General features: G+C 46.1%; 1 protein-coding gene across 4 annotated transcripts in view; it reads right to left on the bottom strand.

The window, feature by feature from the left end:
• RASGRP3 (RAS guanyl releasing protein 3) overlaps positions 1-16,820 on the bottom strand; it is a 540,454-nt gene that overhangs the window by 36,824 nt on the left and 486,810 nt on the right. For all 4 annotated transcript variants that reach the window (XM_085611793.1, XM_085611797.1, XM_085611795.1 and 1 more), the window contains one exon: positions 8,311-8,436. In XM_085611793.1, coding sequence (XP_085467919.1) covers positions 8,311-8,436 — 126 coding nt within the window. The remainder of the gene's footprint in view (positions 1-8,310; positions 8,437-16,820) is intronic.

Below are 16,820 nucleotides of genomic sequence, written 5' to 3'. Positions count from 1 at the left end.
CTGTAAGTTCAATGAACATAATGATGAGGAAGCCATACGCCTCAGAGTGATTGACGGATGCTTGTCAGATTTGTTTTGACAACGAATGCTGAGAGAAATCTTAGTCTGGAGCAAGTTCTCATGGCTGCCAGAGCTGAAGAGCTGCTGACATGGAGGCCGGAGGTCCCCAGAGTGGGTCAGACATGAATATGAAAAGTTAGCCAAAGCACAAGGCAGAGAGACACCGAGTGATTTCTTGGAATCACCAGGATGCCCCCCGTATTCTCAGATCAGACTCCTCTGTACCACAGGTCATCTCTGTTGCAAAACCTTTGGGTGCAATGTGGGTGCTACGCAAGAAAGCCCTAGGTTGATCACCTGTCTAATGACTTAACTCTCAGTTTGTCTTATTTGTGCCCTCTGGGTTCCTTTTTTTCAATACCCCAATTTTAATGATATGTCTTATTTATAAATATCCATTCAAAACTGTATATAGACAGATATCCAAATGATTTTATGGAAAATGTATGTATTTGTAATTGTTTTATTGTGCATTTGGCTGTGTGATGAATTGTTCTTTTAAGGCCCTGGTGGCCGAAATAAAGAGTTTTTGATTGATTGAGTGAATTCTCCACAGCAAAATAAGTTGTGCTTCAGTTGTGGATTTTCATTTCCATACAAAGGTAAATGTCCTGCCACTGGGCAAATCTGAAAAGGCTGGGAAAAGGAATACCATTTTGTGGCGGTTTGCAAGGGAGAGGAAAAACTAAGTACGTTACGGAGTGAAGACAGAATGGCAGCCCGAACGTTCCAGAAGCGATGTTGGATGCACGCCCCTAAGGCTAAGCGCACATCAGCTGAGGCAAATCAACACCAAACAAAGTCGATCAACGTCTAAATCTTCATCAAACAGTTCTTCCGTATCAATATCAAGTGAAATTAAGCAGATGGCAGTGCCATGCTGATGTTTACCTCAGAGAGGCATGCATATGTTGGACTGGCTGCCTGTGAGGAAAAACACCGGTCCAAGAGAACTCAACACAAGAAACCACCAAAGTCATTCAATTATTGTCCGAAGATCACACTAAAAGTCGATGGTTGTTCAATGCCTTTCATTATCAATAGTGGTTTGCCAATAAATATTTTGCTTGAGGAGAAATATAATGAACTGTCTCCAACACCATCAAAAACTAAAGTGTGATATGCATCTCTAAGAAGGTGGGGGTGCAGAAACTCTTATTGGAGGAGGTTCAGAGAGCGGATGAGAGGCTGCGGGAAATGGAAAGGCGTAATCATATCAGAGGCAGAGACCAAACAGAGGTGGCAGGAGCAAGGGAAGAGGTTGCGCGGCAAGTGGAAAGACTCAGAGCGTTTGACTATAAGGCATATAGAGCACGCATGTATGATGAGGGGGACAAAACAGGTAGGCTCTTGGCGAGGCTAGTCGGTCCTGATATTGGGGGATCGCCGGAGGCATCTATGGACTACACCCAGCGGGGAATTAATGACATGTTCGCGCACTATTACGCAACATTGTATAGTAGCTTAGGAGAAGTCGATGTTGAGGAACTGGAGGAGTATTTTGGGGAGCTGGACTGGCCCCAGCTGGAGGAGGACCAAGCGTTGGCACTGGGGCAGGAGATCTCGCTAGGGGAAATTTAGTCAGCCATTCAGCATATGGCCCGAAATAAGACTCCGGGGGTAGATGGGCTACCAGTCGAGTTCTACGCCACATATGTAGATATACTGGCCCCCCGGCTGCAGGCGCTGTACAAGCGGGCCTGGACGGCGGGAATATTGCCGCCTTCTACGCGGGAGGCCATTATCATCCCCATTCTAAAACCAGGCAAGGACTCCGCTGCATTGGCAGCGTATAGACCGCTCTCAATGCTGACAGTGGATTATAAAATACTAAGTAAGATACTGGCGACCCGCCTGCTCCCATACATGACCTCCTTAGTTCACAATGACCAGGGGGGTTTATCCCCAAGTGGAATACGGCTGGTAATATCAGACGCCTGTTGCGCATATTGGAGGAACACTGAGACGCTACACCGGGAGCGGTGGTACTGGCGGTAGACATCGAAAAGGCCTTTGATAGCCTAGAATGGTCTTTCTTACAATATGTGATGGGGAAAATGGGAATAGGGGGCGCCTATGTGATATGGACCCGGATTCTCTACAATGGGGCCACGGCCAGGGTGAGGACGGGTGCAACACTTTCACGGGCATACAACGTAGAACAGGGGACTCGACAGGGCTGCTCCCTCTCCCCGCTACTCTTTGCGATCGCTATAGAGCCACTGGCGATGCTGGCTCGCACAGGGGAGCAGTATCGGGGACTAGTGCTGCGGGAGAACGCGCATTCCATCTCGCTGTATGCGGACGACCTCTTAATGTTTTGGGAGAACGCGGGAGAGGCGGTGACAGCGGCGAAGCATTTGTTGACTGGATTTGGGATTAGGTCGGGGTTGCGGGTTAACTGGTCAAAGACCTGCCTGTTTCCGGTGAACTCGAGCTTCTCAGCACTACCCCAGGTGCAAGAGATCAGATGGGAGGCGCATTGCCTGCCCTACTTGGGAGTTCTTGTTTACCACACACAGGAAGGGCTCCTCGAAGGAAATATTAGTCGGGCACTCCGTGGAATTAAAGGGAGTATGGAGTTCTGGGCTGCTCTGAAGCTGTCGGTGGCAGGAAGGGTGGCCCTGCTCAAAATGATAGTATTGCCACGGTTGTTATATTTCTTCAGGACTCTCCCAGTCTGGATACCCGGGGTGATGTTCCGACAGTTGAAAACGATGGTGGGGGACTTCTTGTGGGGATCCGGTAGGAGGCGGGTAGCACTAGATACAATGATGCGCCCGAGGGAGGCAGGGGGCTGGGCAGTGCCGGACTTTGAATGATATTATCTAGCAGCTCAGCTCCAATGGCTCACGCAGGCGGTGGCGGAGACGTTCAGAGGGCCCAATCTGGGCCGGGACTGTTGGGTACCGAGACACGTGATTTCTTATATATTAATGGGACAACGCCTGCGCAGAGATACCATCACGAACGAGGAGAGAACAATGCAACGTTGTTCGATCCGAAGTAACAGAAAGCATGGAGTGGAGTGCCCTTACGCGCCTGAGATCCCGATAGGGGCGTGTACAGCGCTACCCCATGGCGGCGATTGGTCGGCATTGGGGATGTGGGAAGAGCAGGGATTATTTATGATGGGCGATCTCTATGACGATGGTGTCTTGCTGCCGTTCTCGAGTCTGCGGGACCGGTTTGATTTACCGCAGAGGCACTACCTGATGCATGCGGCGCTAGTAGCGGCGATACAACGCAGGTGGAAGACGGGGCTGTCAGAGCCAGCGACATCGCTAATCTGCCAATATGTGGCTATGACGGCCGGAACCTTTAGGGCTGTCACATGCCTTAATAGGAGAATGGAACAGGAGGGCAGGCAGCCGCTGGGTCGTCTTAAGGAGAAGTGGGAAAGGGACTTAGGTAGGGACATCCCGGACACTACTTTGCCCAAGCTAGTAGAAAGGGCATGGAAGAGCACGAGAAATGCCAGGTTCCAGCTCACACAGATTTATGTGCTGCACAGGGCATACATGACCCCGAGCCATATCAAACGGATCTTCGGGGCGGACGAGGCTCGCTGCCCTAGATGTGGACTAGAGGAGGCGGATTTCCAGCATATGCTGTGGTCCTGCCCGAAGCTGACGGCGTATTGGGAAGACGTGATCGGGGCGTTGGAGCTGGCAACAGAGCGTACACTTAATAAAGATATGGCGGTGGGTTTACTGCACTGGTTCCCGCGGACGAAACGCAATAAAGTAACCAGCAAATTCGTAGATTTGGGACTGATACTAGCCAAAAGGGAAATAACCAGCCACTGGAAGCATAGTCAGGGACCTAGAGTGCAGAGGTGGAAACACGAATTCCTTAAGTGGGCGGCGAGTGAGAGTGTGATCAAGCTACGACTGGCGCATAGGTCCCAGAAAGAGACGATGTTGGAAGTGGCGCGAGCCTGGGAGGCGCTAATTGAAGCGTTACGCGGTTCTGGAGGAGACCAAGACGATGAGCCGGCCCACAGTTAGACCACGGGTGGTTAACAGCACAAGGGAGAATGAGGGGATCGTAAGACAACCGTAGGAGAGGAAGATCGGGGGCAGGGGGAGAGAAGCCGAGCAATTGCAAGAGTGCGCAGAGAACACACACCTATAGATCAAGGCACATTGAGATTAACGACTGGGGGGGGGGAGCACACTGGTGGGGAGGGTAGGGGTGGGTAGAAATAGTAGTTCTGGATTTTGGGAGGGTCGTGGGGGAAAGGGCGTAAGGAGGATAGTAGGGCGGAAGTTGGCGAATAATAGGCAACGAGACTGTGGGTACTAATGTAAATCATTGTGATTGCATAATCTGACAACTACGTGGGGATGAAGGGTGGAGCACAATCTTCCTGAATGATGCCTACAACAACTGTGTAAGAGATGATGTGGAGATGGAAATGGAAAATAATAAAATATTTATTTAAAAAAAAAAAAAAAAAAAAAAAAAAACTAAAGTGTATACGTGGGCCGAATCAACAACACTAAAAGGTCAAGGTTTATTTTTAGCAATGATGAAGCATAAGAAAACAAAAGTACAAGCACCCATTCATGTTCTTCAAGTTACGGCGTCAAGCACCTGTTTACTTAGCTTCAGCTAGCTGCTTATATGGAACTGATATCCATGAACTATAACATGAATGCTCTTCACGAAATAGTAAGTCAATTCCCTTCATTGTTTCATTTTTTGGGAAAACTCAAGACTATGAAAGTACTTTAATGAGGATGTTAGCTCTATTGCTCAAAGACACAAACATATTGCCTTTCACTTACAGGAAGCTGTCGAAAAAGAACTTGAATCCTTACTCAAACACAATATCATTGAGCGTTCCACTGGTCCAACTCCATGGGTTTCTCTCATAGTGGTAGTACTCTAAAAGGACAGTGAATGAGCTGTTCGCATCTGCGTGGATATGCGTCAAGCAAACAAGTCAATTGAAAGAGGAGGACATCCACATTGTCGATATGATAACACAATTTAATGGCGCAAATATATTCTCTTGATTGGATCAGAATAAAGAATATGATCAGTTGGAACTCAAGGAGAATTACAGCTTTCTTGATACATACCAGACTTTGCCACTGTCAGTGCGTCATTAAGAGATTAGACGAAAAATAACTTTTCTTCTCATAGGTCACCTGAATGCGAGCAAAGCTTCAAGAATATCAAACAAGCTATTGAGAACGCTACTGAAATGGCATACTGTGATCCAATGCTTTATACTGAGGTTGTTGTTGACGGTAGCCCTGTCAGGTTGGGTGCAATCCTTGCCCAGCACAACAGACACCCACATTTTCGAAGGCGTATTGTGGTGTATACACGCCGAAGTTTGCCCCAAACTGAACATACTTATTCCCAACCAGAGAAAGAAAGCTTGGCATTGGTGTGGGCTTGTGAACATATTCACGTATTCTTATATGGGAAGCCTTCACACTTGTGACTGATCGGCAAGCATTATTGGCTATCTTTGGCAATCCAAAATCAAAAATGCATCCTCACATTTAACGTTGGGGACTGCGATTGCAAGATTACAACTACACCATTGTGCATTGTCCAAGGAAAGATCAGAACCCTGCTGACTACTACTCAAGAGTGCCTCTAAAAAAACATGGTACGCATTCTAAGGCTGCTGAAACTTACATATATTTCCTAGTGAAATCAAGAATCCCAGCTGCCATTGTCACTGCCACAAGTCAAGATGTGATATGTTGAAACTGAAAGACATTATAACACATCAGCCTTGGTGCCAGCATCCTCGACCTCTGACCACTGGCACTGAATATCAAAAGTTTAAGAATGTCAAAGATGAGCTGTCCGTTACTCAGAAATGTATTAATCTAAGAGGTCCGAGATTGTCATTCCAGAGAGTTTGCGACAACAGATAATTAAAGTGCCCCATGAAGGACATCGCAAAATTGTTGCCACCAGATAAGTTGTCAGAGACCGAGTCTGGTTTCCACATCTCAACAAGAGTGTATAAAGAGAATTAAAGGCCTGCCATCTATGCAACTTCCTGTCATCGAAAATCACTCAACACATATTAAACATGTCAAGCGTCGAAATGCTAAATATATCATATTCACTAGAGGAGATCGAGTGCTTGTTCATCAGCATATAAAATGAAAGTTTAATGCTCCTTTCAATGCAGAACCATTTCATGTTATGACCAGCATAGGTCACATGGTGACTGCCTTGTCTCCTGGGAAGTCCATTAAGCGAGACTCCTTGCACTTCCAACATGTGGCTCATCACTCATTAGGCCCTGATGTCATTGCAGAGACTGGGTTGAAAAGGACAAGTGCAGAACCCCTGACTGCTGCTATTTCTACATCACCAATGTCAGTCATGGACATTTCTACTGCCTTTCCCTAGTTTCCGAAGACAAGGTCGGGATGTGTGATCCAAGCACCACAAAGACTCATTGAAGAGCTCTAATTGGACTGGGTAGAACCCTACAGTGTGTGTTGTATTTTTTCCTTCTGGACCTCAGCTAGAAATATTTACTGACAGTTTCAGAGACTTGGGTGATACAAGCAATGCCAGAAACTTCAATGTTTCCAGTGCACCACCCAAATTCTAAGTGAACAAAAGGTACACCACTTAGTATTTTCACTATTAAAGTGGCCTTTTTTAAATTGTCTTTATTTGATTTTCAGTTAGCAATGAACAATTAACAATTGCCTGCTGTCAAAAATCAGATCACCAAGTCACACTGAATAAACATTGTTACAGAGTTAGTTTGTCATTGCATGAAGATAGCCAAACAACATGGCTGGAGATTTGGTAGCATGAATGGGTGGTGACCAAGACATAGGATATCTACCGATGGATGTAATGGAAAGAGATGTTAGTTGGTAGTATCTTGTTCAAGAGTGTGAAGATATGAACGGGAAGGTAGCCAAATATCCTTGGGACGAGAGGTGAGGGGCTGGAGGCAGAAATAGTCTTTGCCAATACTCTCACACCGACTCATGCTCCAAAGCCACTTCGAGGGAGTAGGAGACCTGGCACTACCCCAGTGCAGAGCAATTTCCCACTTGCCCAGCAATAGTGCCAGGGAAGTGAGGCAACAGGAAGAGAGGGGAACATTTTGGGTGTAGCCCAGGAGTGCTACTAGTGGGTCAGGAGACAGCTCAGTTTCAATCATGGCAGATATGTGTGCTAAGACAGCTACCCTGTAAGTGGCCACAACCGGGCATGTCCAAGTTAAATGTGCAAAGTCTACCCCTAGAGCCTGAAGCTTCATACATCGATCAGATCTGGTATGGTAAAATTTGACAATATCGAGTGGGGAGAGGTAGCAGCAGTGTATGAATTTAAAATGTAGATGCTTGTGCATGTGGCTGAGTGGCTGATAGAGATACGTTGGATTTGCATACAGAAATATGTCCAGATCTTATTAGTTAGTGGCACCCCCAGTTCTGCCGCCAGATCTCATTCACCCGTGCAGTGGTGTCTGGTTTCAGGGCAATAAATGAATGGTATAGTCTGGATGTCATATGGTCTCTGTCTATGTCGGTGATTGCTATCTCCAGAGGTGTGAAATCCTCAGGGGCAGTGGATAGGAGGGCATTAGTGATCACAAGGTGTTCTAGAGTTGCCGGAAAACAAAAAGGTAAATATATGGGGTGTCCCGTGCCTGTGGGTCTTCAGCCAATTGTAGAACGTGTCCATCTGGGAACAGGTCACCCATGCTGGATAGATTATGCCGGCGTAGTGTTCATTGGATAAATGTTTCACATGTGAGTGGACGCCATAGGTTATCATGAAGGGGGAGGGCACTTGAGTAACGGGGACCTCTGCCCAGGATGCGTCGTAGCCTGCATCAGCACAGCATGTTGTAGATACAGTCTGAATGTCCTTGACATCTAGCAACATGCCCTTGGCAGTCTCTATGAGTGTAGAAGTCCATCCAGTTGAGCTCGTTCAGGACGGAGATATGGGATGCGGGCATCTGGGTGATACCAGCGATGAGTGTATTGGTATTGAGCGGCTAAATAATATAGTAAAAAATTGGGAACCCTAAGACCACCACGCTCATAGGGGAGAGTAAAGTGTCCCAACGGACCCGGGGGTGAGCTCCAGTCCAGACAAAAAGTGGCCCTTTGTAAACATTTACTATGATTGGAAAAAATAATAGGTTTATTACATGTTATTGGTACTGTTGTACGAAATGGCAAAGCTCTGCTTTACAAACAGCAGTGCGCCTTTCATCTGCTGAATTCTTACCTGGAGGCAGGGATGGACTGCTGGGCAAAGAACCATGGCTACTGCCAAATGACATTCCTCTGGAGAACCTTCTGCATGCCAGCACCAGCAGGTCTTTGCATTGTTTATGGCAATTTACACCACAATCTGTAAAAAATGACAGTACAAACTGAAACAATAGTTCTGGTGTGTGCACTATAGCAGCAGAATAAACATAAATGTAAAGAAGTACAAAGGAAATGGCTTCTAACACAGCTGAAGGCAAAGAAATGAGAAGGTGAAGCGGAGTAGGAGCATTGGGCAAGCAGAGACCCGGCTAGGCTGTTTTTATCCTCTGTTTTCCCCTTCACTTTTCTTTCCACCCTTTTAGGTTGTAAAGTATTGTATTATACCAATGCTCATCCATTACTTAATAATGCATTGCTGTGTGTGTGTGTGCGTGTGTGTGTGTGTGTGTGTGTGTGTATAAAGCTGATCAAAATGCTAGCACAGCTTTAGTAAGGCAGATGGTAAAGCTTATTCTTTGATCTTCCTAGTCAGTGAGCCACTGACACAGGGAAGGGGGCGAGTTGTATATCAACCAGCCTCCAGATGCCAGTTTGTTTTGCTTTTCCTAGGGCATCTGCAATGGTGACTGACCTGTCATTTTCTGAATCTGTGTCTATATCTTCTGTCCCACTTTTCCGTGTGGCAGCCTATTGTCTCCCTTTCCCTACCTGTGGATTGTTGGCTGGGGGATTCTGGATGTAATGGGAGGCCCACTGGTGATTGAAGGCGAATTGGCTTTGTGCAGCAAAACATGGCAAAGACCCATGACACTGCATTAAGTATTCCAGCTCAGGCATCAATCTTTTGTTTGTGTCGGTGTTCACCAACCTCATTGTGTGCATTGGCAGTTGCCTATTTATTTTTATTACAGGGGAAGGTAGTTGCTGGATACTACATTCATTCCTTAAGGAAACTGGTCAGCATACCCTGAATCGAAGAAACGCAAGAACTGAGAAGGGAAAGACCTCTTCGAGCATAAACATATAGCAGGATCTAGGGATCCCTACTGTAAACTTTCTTTAGGATATCTCTCCCCATCATAGGGTGAAATGATGACCATCATCATCATCATCAAAGTACGTCATTTCAGTCATGTAACCATAAAGTGCAAATGCAATAAATACTTTCAATACATAAAAATAGCAGCCATGATACAAACACAGTCCCATATTCAATAAATAACAAATTAGTCTCATAAAATAACCTCTGATGGGCCAGTAAACTCAAAGCAACATAAACCTCCAGAAATCCTAAAACTAGACTAAAGGGGTCCACCATGTTGAATCTCTAGTCCATACCAATCTAGAGATATCTTAATTTTAAGACTCATGACTGTTTAAAATTACCACAATCTGCTCATAAATAATTAAAAGCAAATAACATAAACATCATAATAAGCAACTCTTTGAGTCAAATATCAGTCAATATCAACTATTAAAAAGTACTTTTCTAATGACATACCCTTTAAATACCTAGGCACCAATAAATATTCAAGACAGTTACAAATTACGAACTTATAGTCTATTCATTCGTAAGGCCCAAGTCCTCTGACGGAAGTGTGAGACCGCAAACAGTATTGACTTTTTCAGGTCAGATTAAACATTTGTAATGCTTCCCAATAATGCCTCATACCTTTGAGGTTCCACACTGCAATTATTTGTTTGTTACATAAGGTTGAGTATCTAGAGCAAGAAAGAAGAAAATGCTCTTCTATTTCCTTTATCAGCGGGCAAAAAGGACAAGACTCTGGTCCACACACAGGGATGGCTCCTCTGCTATGGCAGAGGGGCGTCGACCCACAGCTTTTAAGCAGTGTGAAGAAGAGAAACATAAAATGATAATAACTTTAAGTTATCATCATTTTATGCTTTGTGATTTGTCCTGCTGCTTTGCGGGCAGGCGGGTGGCCGGGGCTGTTCTGCTCATGGAGCAGGGCAGGGAAGGAGTGGTTTTCCCACTCCTAAGTGCGCAATGACTGTTAGGTCGGCCCTATCTGGCCACCCAAACCATTCATGTGCACTTTTCAATTCTCCATACAGGCCGCATTACAGCCTGCATGGAGAACATGCCCACCCCTCCAGCCTGTGGCTGAGCACCGTGTCATGGCACTGAGACCAATCACAACGCTGCATTGCAGGGTTGCGATTGGCTTAGGAGAGGGAGCCTGGCTGCCTGCTTCCTGTAGTCGGAGATAGGAGATCAGGAGCAGCGATGTGGGTCCGGCCTCAAGGTAAGTTTATGTTTTTTTTCTTTCGCCCACCGTGGCCACCCCATGTGACCCACGCGCCCGCCCCCCCACTTGTGAGCCATGCCGGCCGCTGCTGTCCACAAACAATTTTACTTAAGCTCGTGGTAAAAGATCTTAAAGGTAGGGTACAACTTCTAAACTGGATAAACAGGTGTTTAGACACAGGGGGATAAATCCTGACCATATACGTTTCAAATCTAGGTGAGTATTTATTGGACCAAACTAGCCCTGTTAGGGAGCCCACCCTATGCTTGGACCATATTTTAGTCATCACCTATTCCCAATACTTTTTTTAAAGAACTTTTTTACACCTTTAGTGGCTTCTTCAGGGGTTTGCCACAGATTCCCCAAGTTCAACAGATAAAACGGCTTTTGCATGGTTCAACCAGGGGATTTGAACCTGTTTATCATAATTGATCAGGTCCCTAAGGGCCTCTTTAAAAGGAGTTAGCTCCAGGGTGGATTATACCATCTTCCAGTATAACAATGGTTTTAAAAGAGCAGACAAATGAATACAGTTAAGTGCTAGATCAAATCTCAAAGGTACTAGAGGTGCAATAATGACCATACTTAGGAGCATTAATACATCTACAGAAAAGATGGAAGAAGAGCTAGGTATAATACATGAGGCGGTTCACAAACTGGATTCAGTCAGCTATGTTGAAGAGGAGATTTGCTTTCTCAAATCTATTCTGTGAAACACCCAGAAGACCGTAGAGATCAAAATGAATGCTTCAAACTTTTCTAGTGCAGAATTGTCATTCTGAACACAAATTGGAGTCCCTGGAAAATTGCAAGCACAGCTATATATTGAGGTGCCTCAGATTCCTCTTGGATATAGAAGGGCATTTTTTGTCATGAGATGGTGCTTCAAAAACCTCGCTCCTGACCTGTATGTAACTTTGCTGAAATGTTTCAGAATATTTTGGTCAGCTGTCTCCAACAAGTAGCTCATTAGCTACTGGTAGCTCTCCTGCTACCTGTATGTAGCTGTCCTGTGTGCAGTGCAGCCTACTTAATTAGTTGCTTTTGCTTGGTTGAATTAATATATATACCAAAACTGAGAGTCTGTATTTAAGACAAGTATGTGTGTATTTTTAGAACGTGTGAGCTGATGTTTGAAAAGTGACCAAAATGTATTTCAAGCTGATGTTTCAGTGAAAACATATGTGGCTTTGGGGAGATTTATTACTAATATTATTACCTTGGCACTGGTGGCATTGCAGCTATTATATATAAACACATTCCAAATTGACAAAGATTTTTTAAATTTTCCTTACTGCTGGCAGCCCTACCTGAGACACTGAGGTGATCACTGCTAGCAATCCCACGTTCCGTGGCTACTATTGCAGTTTTTGTCTGATGTAGTCACTATTACAACACCAATATAATTAGTAGCTCAGGATGATTTTCATTGAACATAAGTAGCTCCTATCACAGAAAAGGTTGGAAACCCTTGATTTAGAAGCAGGCTTGAGGGAAGGTTCTCCTCAAGCGGCACCTCTGTTCATTATGAGAGGTGATTATGAAGACAGCAAGGAGGAGGGGGATGTTGCACTTTCAACAGTTTGTAATTCTTCTGTTTGCCGACTTTAGCCAATGGACAAAACGGATTCATTAGAGGCTCGAGTACCTGGAAGTAGGATTTCGATGGAAGGGGCAATTATCATGATTCCTGTTCCTCATGAATCTGAAGGCCATTAAGGATATGACATGATATGTCTTCTGGAATCACGAGAATGCAAAGGCATTTTTGTATTCTTTGCAGGAGCAAAAGCAGGAGAGTTATGCAGGAGACGAAGTTGCAGTAGGAGTAAGGATAGGCTATAGAGTAATGATGAACAAGAGAAAGGTTGAGGCATTTCAAAAGTGATTGGATTGAGGAAGATTGTTTAGATACCACTGACTGGTACACCTCTGTGTTCTGAGTAGTGGGTACTACTTCATTAAGATCACTGGATGGGCTTTTTCAGGTTACTTTTTCTGGACTGTTCTCGGTTGAACGGCAGTCCAGTAGTGGAGTGAGTGGATGCTGGCCCTACTAAATATGTCTGCAAGAAGTTTGTTTGTTCCTTTTCTTATTGTAAAGGACTGTTCTCTAGCTTATACTCGAGGTGGGCGAGCTAGAGAATTCAGGAGAAGAGTCAAACCAAAGTGAAGCCAGGGGCCGGCTTGGCATTGCATTAAGAGCCAAATCGCCAGCTGAGCGTACCAAAAAAAAATGTTATGTTAATCCTAAAAGCCTGTGATTGTGAGATAAACAAGGGAATGGATTACTTGTTTCACCCAATTGTGTTTACTGTTTTGCTGAGTGCCTGCCAGTTCCTTTAGGTAAAATAGGTAAATGCTGAGGTGCAACACTTATTTTAAAGCACTCCCTGGGCAGGCCTGTCGGTGAGGGTGGAGGGGAGAGTAAAAAATGAATACAACCAAACCTCAGGAAATAGTCCGTGAGTTTGCAGAGCACTTCACGTGAGTGTACCATAAGGGATCTGAACTCCCGGAGGAGGACTCCTCCGCGCTCTTGGCTGACATTAAGCTACCTACCCTCTCAGACGCCGAGCGTGAGGCCCTGGAGGTTGCACTCACTGCAGAGGAACTGGCCACAGCGATCAACGACCTCCGGTCTGGGAAAGCCCTAGGACCGAACGGCCTCCTGATTGAGCTGTACAAGCTAAAGCCTGACAGACTGGGCCCATACCTCAAGCGTATGTTTGAAGATAGTAAAGCTATGGGGAAACTGCCGAGAGACCAACGCATCGCCACACTGGTGGCCATCCTGAAAGAGGGGAAACCCAGAGAGATATGTGTACCTCCTATAGGCCGATTTCATTATTAAACACCAAACCCAAAATCATTGCAAAACTACTTGCAAACAGACTCAAGCCGATAATCACCAAACTGGTCCACCCCGACCAATCGGGCTTTATGCCACAATGTAACACCGCACAAAATTTACGACGCCTCCACGGAGTATTGGGACGCTGCCACAAAATACAAGAAGATGCGTTTGTGGTTTCGTTGGATTCCACAATGGTGTTTGACACGCTCGAATGGCCATGCTTGTTGGCGGTCCTCAACAAGTTGGGCTTTGGCCCTAACTTCATTGGGTGGATACGACTCCTTTATACAGAACCGCTGGTGCAAGTAGTTGTAAACAATAAAATAACCGAGGTGTTCACCCTGGAAAGGGGGACGCGACAAGGCTGCCCCCTCTCTCCCCTGCTTTTTGCTCTCTCCCTTGAGCCACTTGCGGCTTGGATAAGGCAGGACCTTTCAATACGAGGGCTCAAATGGGCTGAGGGGTGGGAAGATCGTATCTCGCTCCATGCAGACGATATCCTCCTATACCTCGCTTCCCCTTATAAATCCCTGAGAGTGGCATTAGATATATTCTCCAATTTTGGGAGAAACTCCGGCTACAGGATCAACTGGGAGAAATCGCTGCTATATGTCTTACATGGCACCCCCCTTCGATGCCACACGGCTGCCCTATCCAAGTTGTTACAGAAGGGTTCACATATCTCGGTATTTTTATCACCACAGATCCGACAGCCAGATATGAGAGGAACCTCTTGCCACCTCTGCAGAGATTCAAGAGGGTCACCACCACTTGGAAGAGGCTCCCGTTGTCCCTGTTGGGATGGGCGGCACTTTTCAAAATGATGACACTGCCACGTTTCCTATACGCTCTCCAGAACTACCCGGACCTAGTCCCACAGAAGTATTTTAAAGAAATCAAGGCTACCCAGAGGGACCTACCATGGGCTGGGACACCACGTATCTCACTCCATAAACTTACACTTGGATGGTACGATGGGAGTATAGCGCTTCCAGTCATTAGGAAATACTACTGGGCAGCCCATCTCTCAGCCATTAACCAAGGTACATACTGTAGTGGCGACGATCCCGGTTACGGGATGGATAGGTGGCTTCTCCCGGGAGGGAACTTCGAAGTAGCGCTCTACTCTAGGCCATCAAGTACCCACTTACGGGGCCCACACGGCATTCGGTCCAACTTTGGCACATCTTAAGCCGCAACCTGGGATGGGTGGAGAAACTTGCATTGGCTACCCCACTTTGGGTCTCTGAAAGGCTGGGCAGACGGGGTCGAAATAAAGGGTTCAATAAATGGGACTTGATAGGGATCTCCCGCAGAAAAGACCTTTGGGGAGGTGGTGTGGTGTCGTTCGCGTCACTGCAGCAGACATATGAACTGGCGCATACGGAATTCTTTCGATATGCGCAGGTCAAACACTCACCCCAGGCAAACATCCCGGCCGGAACGCTCCTACCGGAGTCCTCCCCCCTTGAGGACAGACTGCTAGATGGTTGCCTGCCAGAAAAGGCCATCTCCCTTACGTACAAAAAACTCATACACCACACCCCGACCCCCTAATCGCACTTAATAGGAAATGGGAGAGCGACGGTCTGGTGATAGATGAGGAGGAATGGAGGGAGGCGCTTTCTTCCCCTAAGGAAGTGGCAATATCAGCAAAACTACGGCTGATTCAATTGAAAATACTACATCGAATATACCTCTCAGGTAACCGACTTGTGCTGATGGGCAGAAGTGAGGAGGGGCACTGTAGGAGACAATGTGGTCTGGCGGGAACATTTATACATATACTATGGGAGTGCCCCCTGATACAAACCCACTGGAAACAGGTTCATGCATGTATGCGTACAGTTTGGGGGGTAGAAATGCGGCTTGAAGCCAAAAGGTGCCTCTTGAACATCTGGGAGCCCACTGATCTGACAGCAAAGGGCAGACTATGGGCGAATCTTGATCTGACTATTGCAAAACGCAACATAGCATGCCTTTGGGGGAAAGTAACACCTCCGACACTTAGTGCATGGAAGAAGGACATGGACTGGTGCATGTTGCAGGATAAGACAGTATACATTGCCTGGGGCTGCCCCAAGAAATGGATAGCAATCTGGACAAAATGGAAGATATGTACCGCGGCAATTTGTGTTAGCCTCCTCTGCTCCCATCCCTTGACGAACCGTTAACACCTTAAATTGATATTTACTGTGAACATCTTGTACTATGTACCATCGAAAGTTGTGACACCACCGTGTGATCCTGATAATGTGACACTGTGCAAAGAAATGATTTTCTGCATGCATTGACCATCATGTTTAATTGTTTCAATAAACAGAGTTATAAAAAAAAGAAAAATGAATACAACCCCTCTGCTGGCCTCTTGGAGGAGGGTGAGTGGATTTTAAATGAAGCTCAGTTTAGTAGGTGATTGAAATGTAAAACTCCTTCAGGGTGATACTAACCTGCATCTCAATCAGGGAAAGAATGTGGAGGTTGTAAAAAAGGCACTTATTGAAAATTCTATCCTCCCTAGTAGAAGGTACATGTCCTTTTTTATCTGTCCTGCGTGTGCTTGGGTTTATCCGTGAATACCGCTGGTCCCCGGGGTATTACAAGATATCTTGTTTGAAGAGTTTTTAAACAGCATTTAATGTTCATGCTGACTGAGGAGAGAAATCCTCGATTTCATAGGAGGATAAATACTATAGTAAGAGCTGCTTTGGTGGCTCAGACAGCAAGGTGTTGTCGTAAAAAGATGGAGAAAGGGCAAATATAGTTAACGGAGAAACTGCTGTGCCATGTTATATCTGCACTTGATCAGTAGCAGCTCCTCTGCTATGGCAGAGGAGTGTTGCTCCACTGCTTTCTTGCAGTGCTAGAAGCAAAAACATAAAATGGTAATAACTTTTAGTTATTACCATTTTATGGGGTTTTTTTTAATGGGGGGTGTGAGCGGGAATGCTCTGCTTATTGAGCAGGGCAGGGGAGGATTGAGTTGCCCACTCCTGAGTGCGCAATGACTGTTTGGTCAGTTCTCTTGGGCTGCCCAAACCAGTCATGCGCACTTTCCCCTTCTCAATGCAGGCTGCATTGCAGCTGCATGGAGAACATGCCCACCCCTCCAGCCCCTGGCTGAGCGCCGTGACACTTAGCTTAGGGGTGGGAACCTGGTTGCCTTCTTCCTGTTTCGACCTGGAGTCGGACACAGTCAGCACGAGGGAAGACTTGGGACCCTGCGGCGGCAAGTCCAGTGTTTTATTTATTATTCTTTTTTTAACCCCTTCACTGCGGCATGAATTCCGCCGCAGCGCTGGGGGTGTTTTAAGTGTGCGCGGCGCCGCCATGCTCATGACGGAACCATGCCGTCATGAGTCACGGGTGAGCTGTGCTCATGACGGAGTGGTT

The sequence above is a fragment of the Triturus cristatus genome, chromosome 6 (assembly GCF_964204655.1).
Source record: "Triturus cristatus chromosome 6, aTriCri1.1, whole genome shotgun sequence".
NCBI lineage: Eukaryota > Metazoa > Chordata > Amphibia > Caudata > Salamandridae > Triturus > Triturus cristatus.
This window is presented reverse-complemented; position numbering and strand designations above follow the sequence as displayed.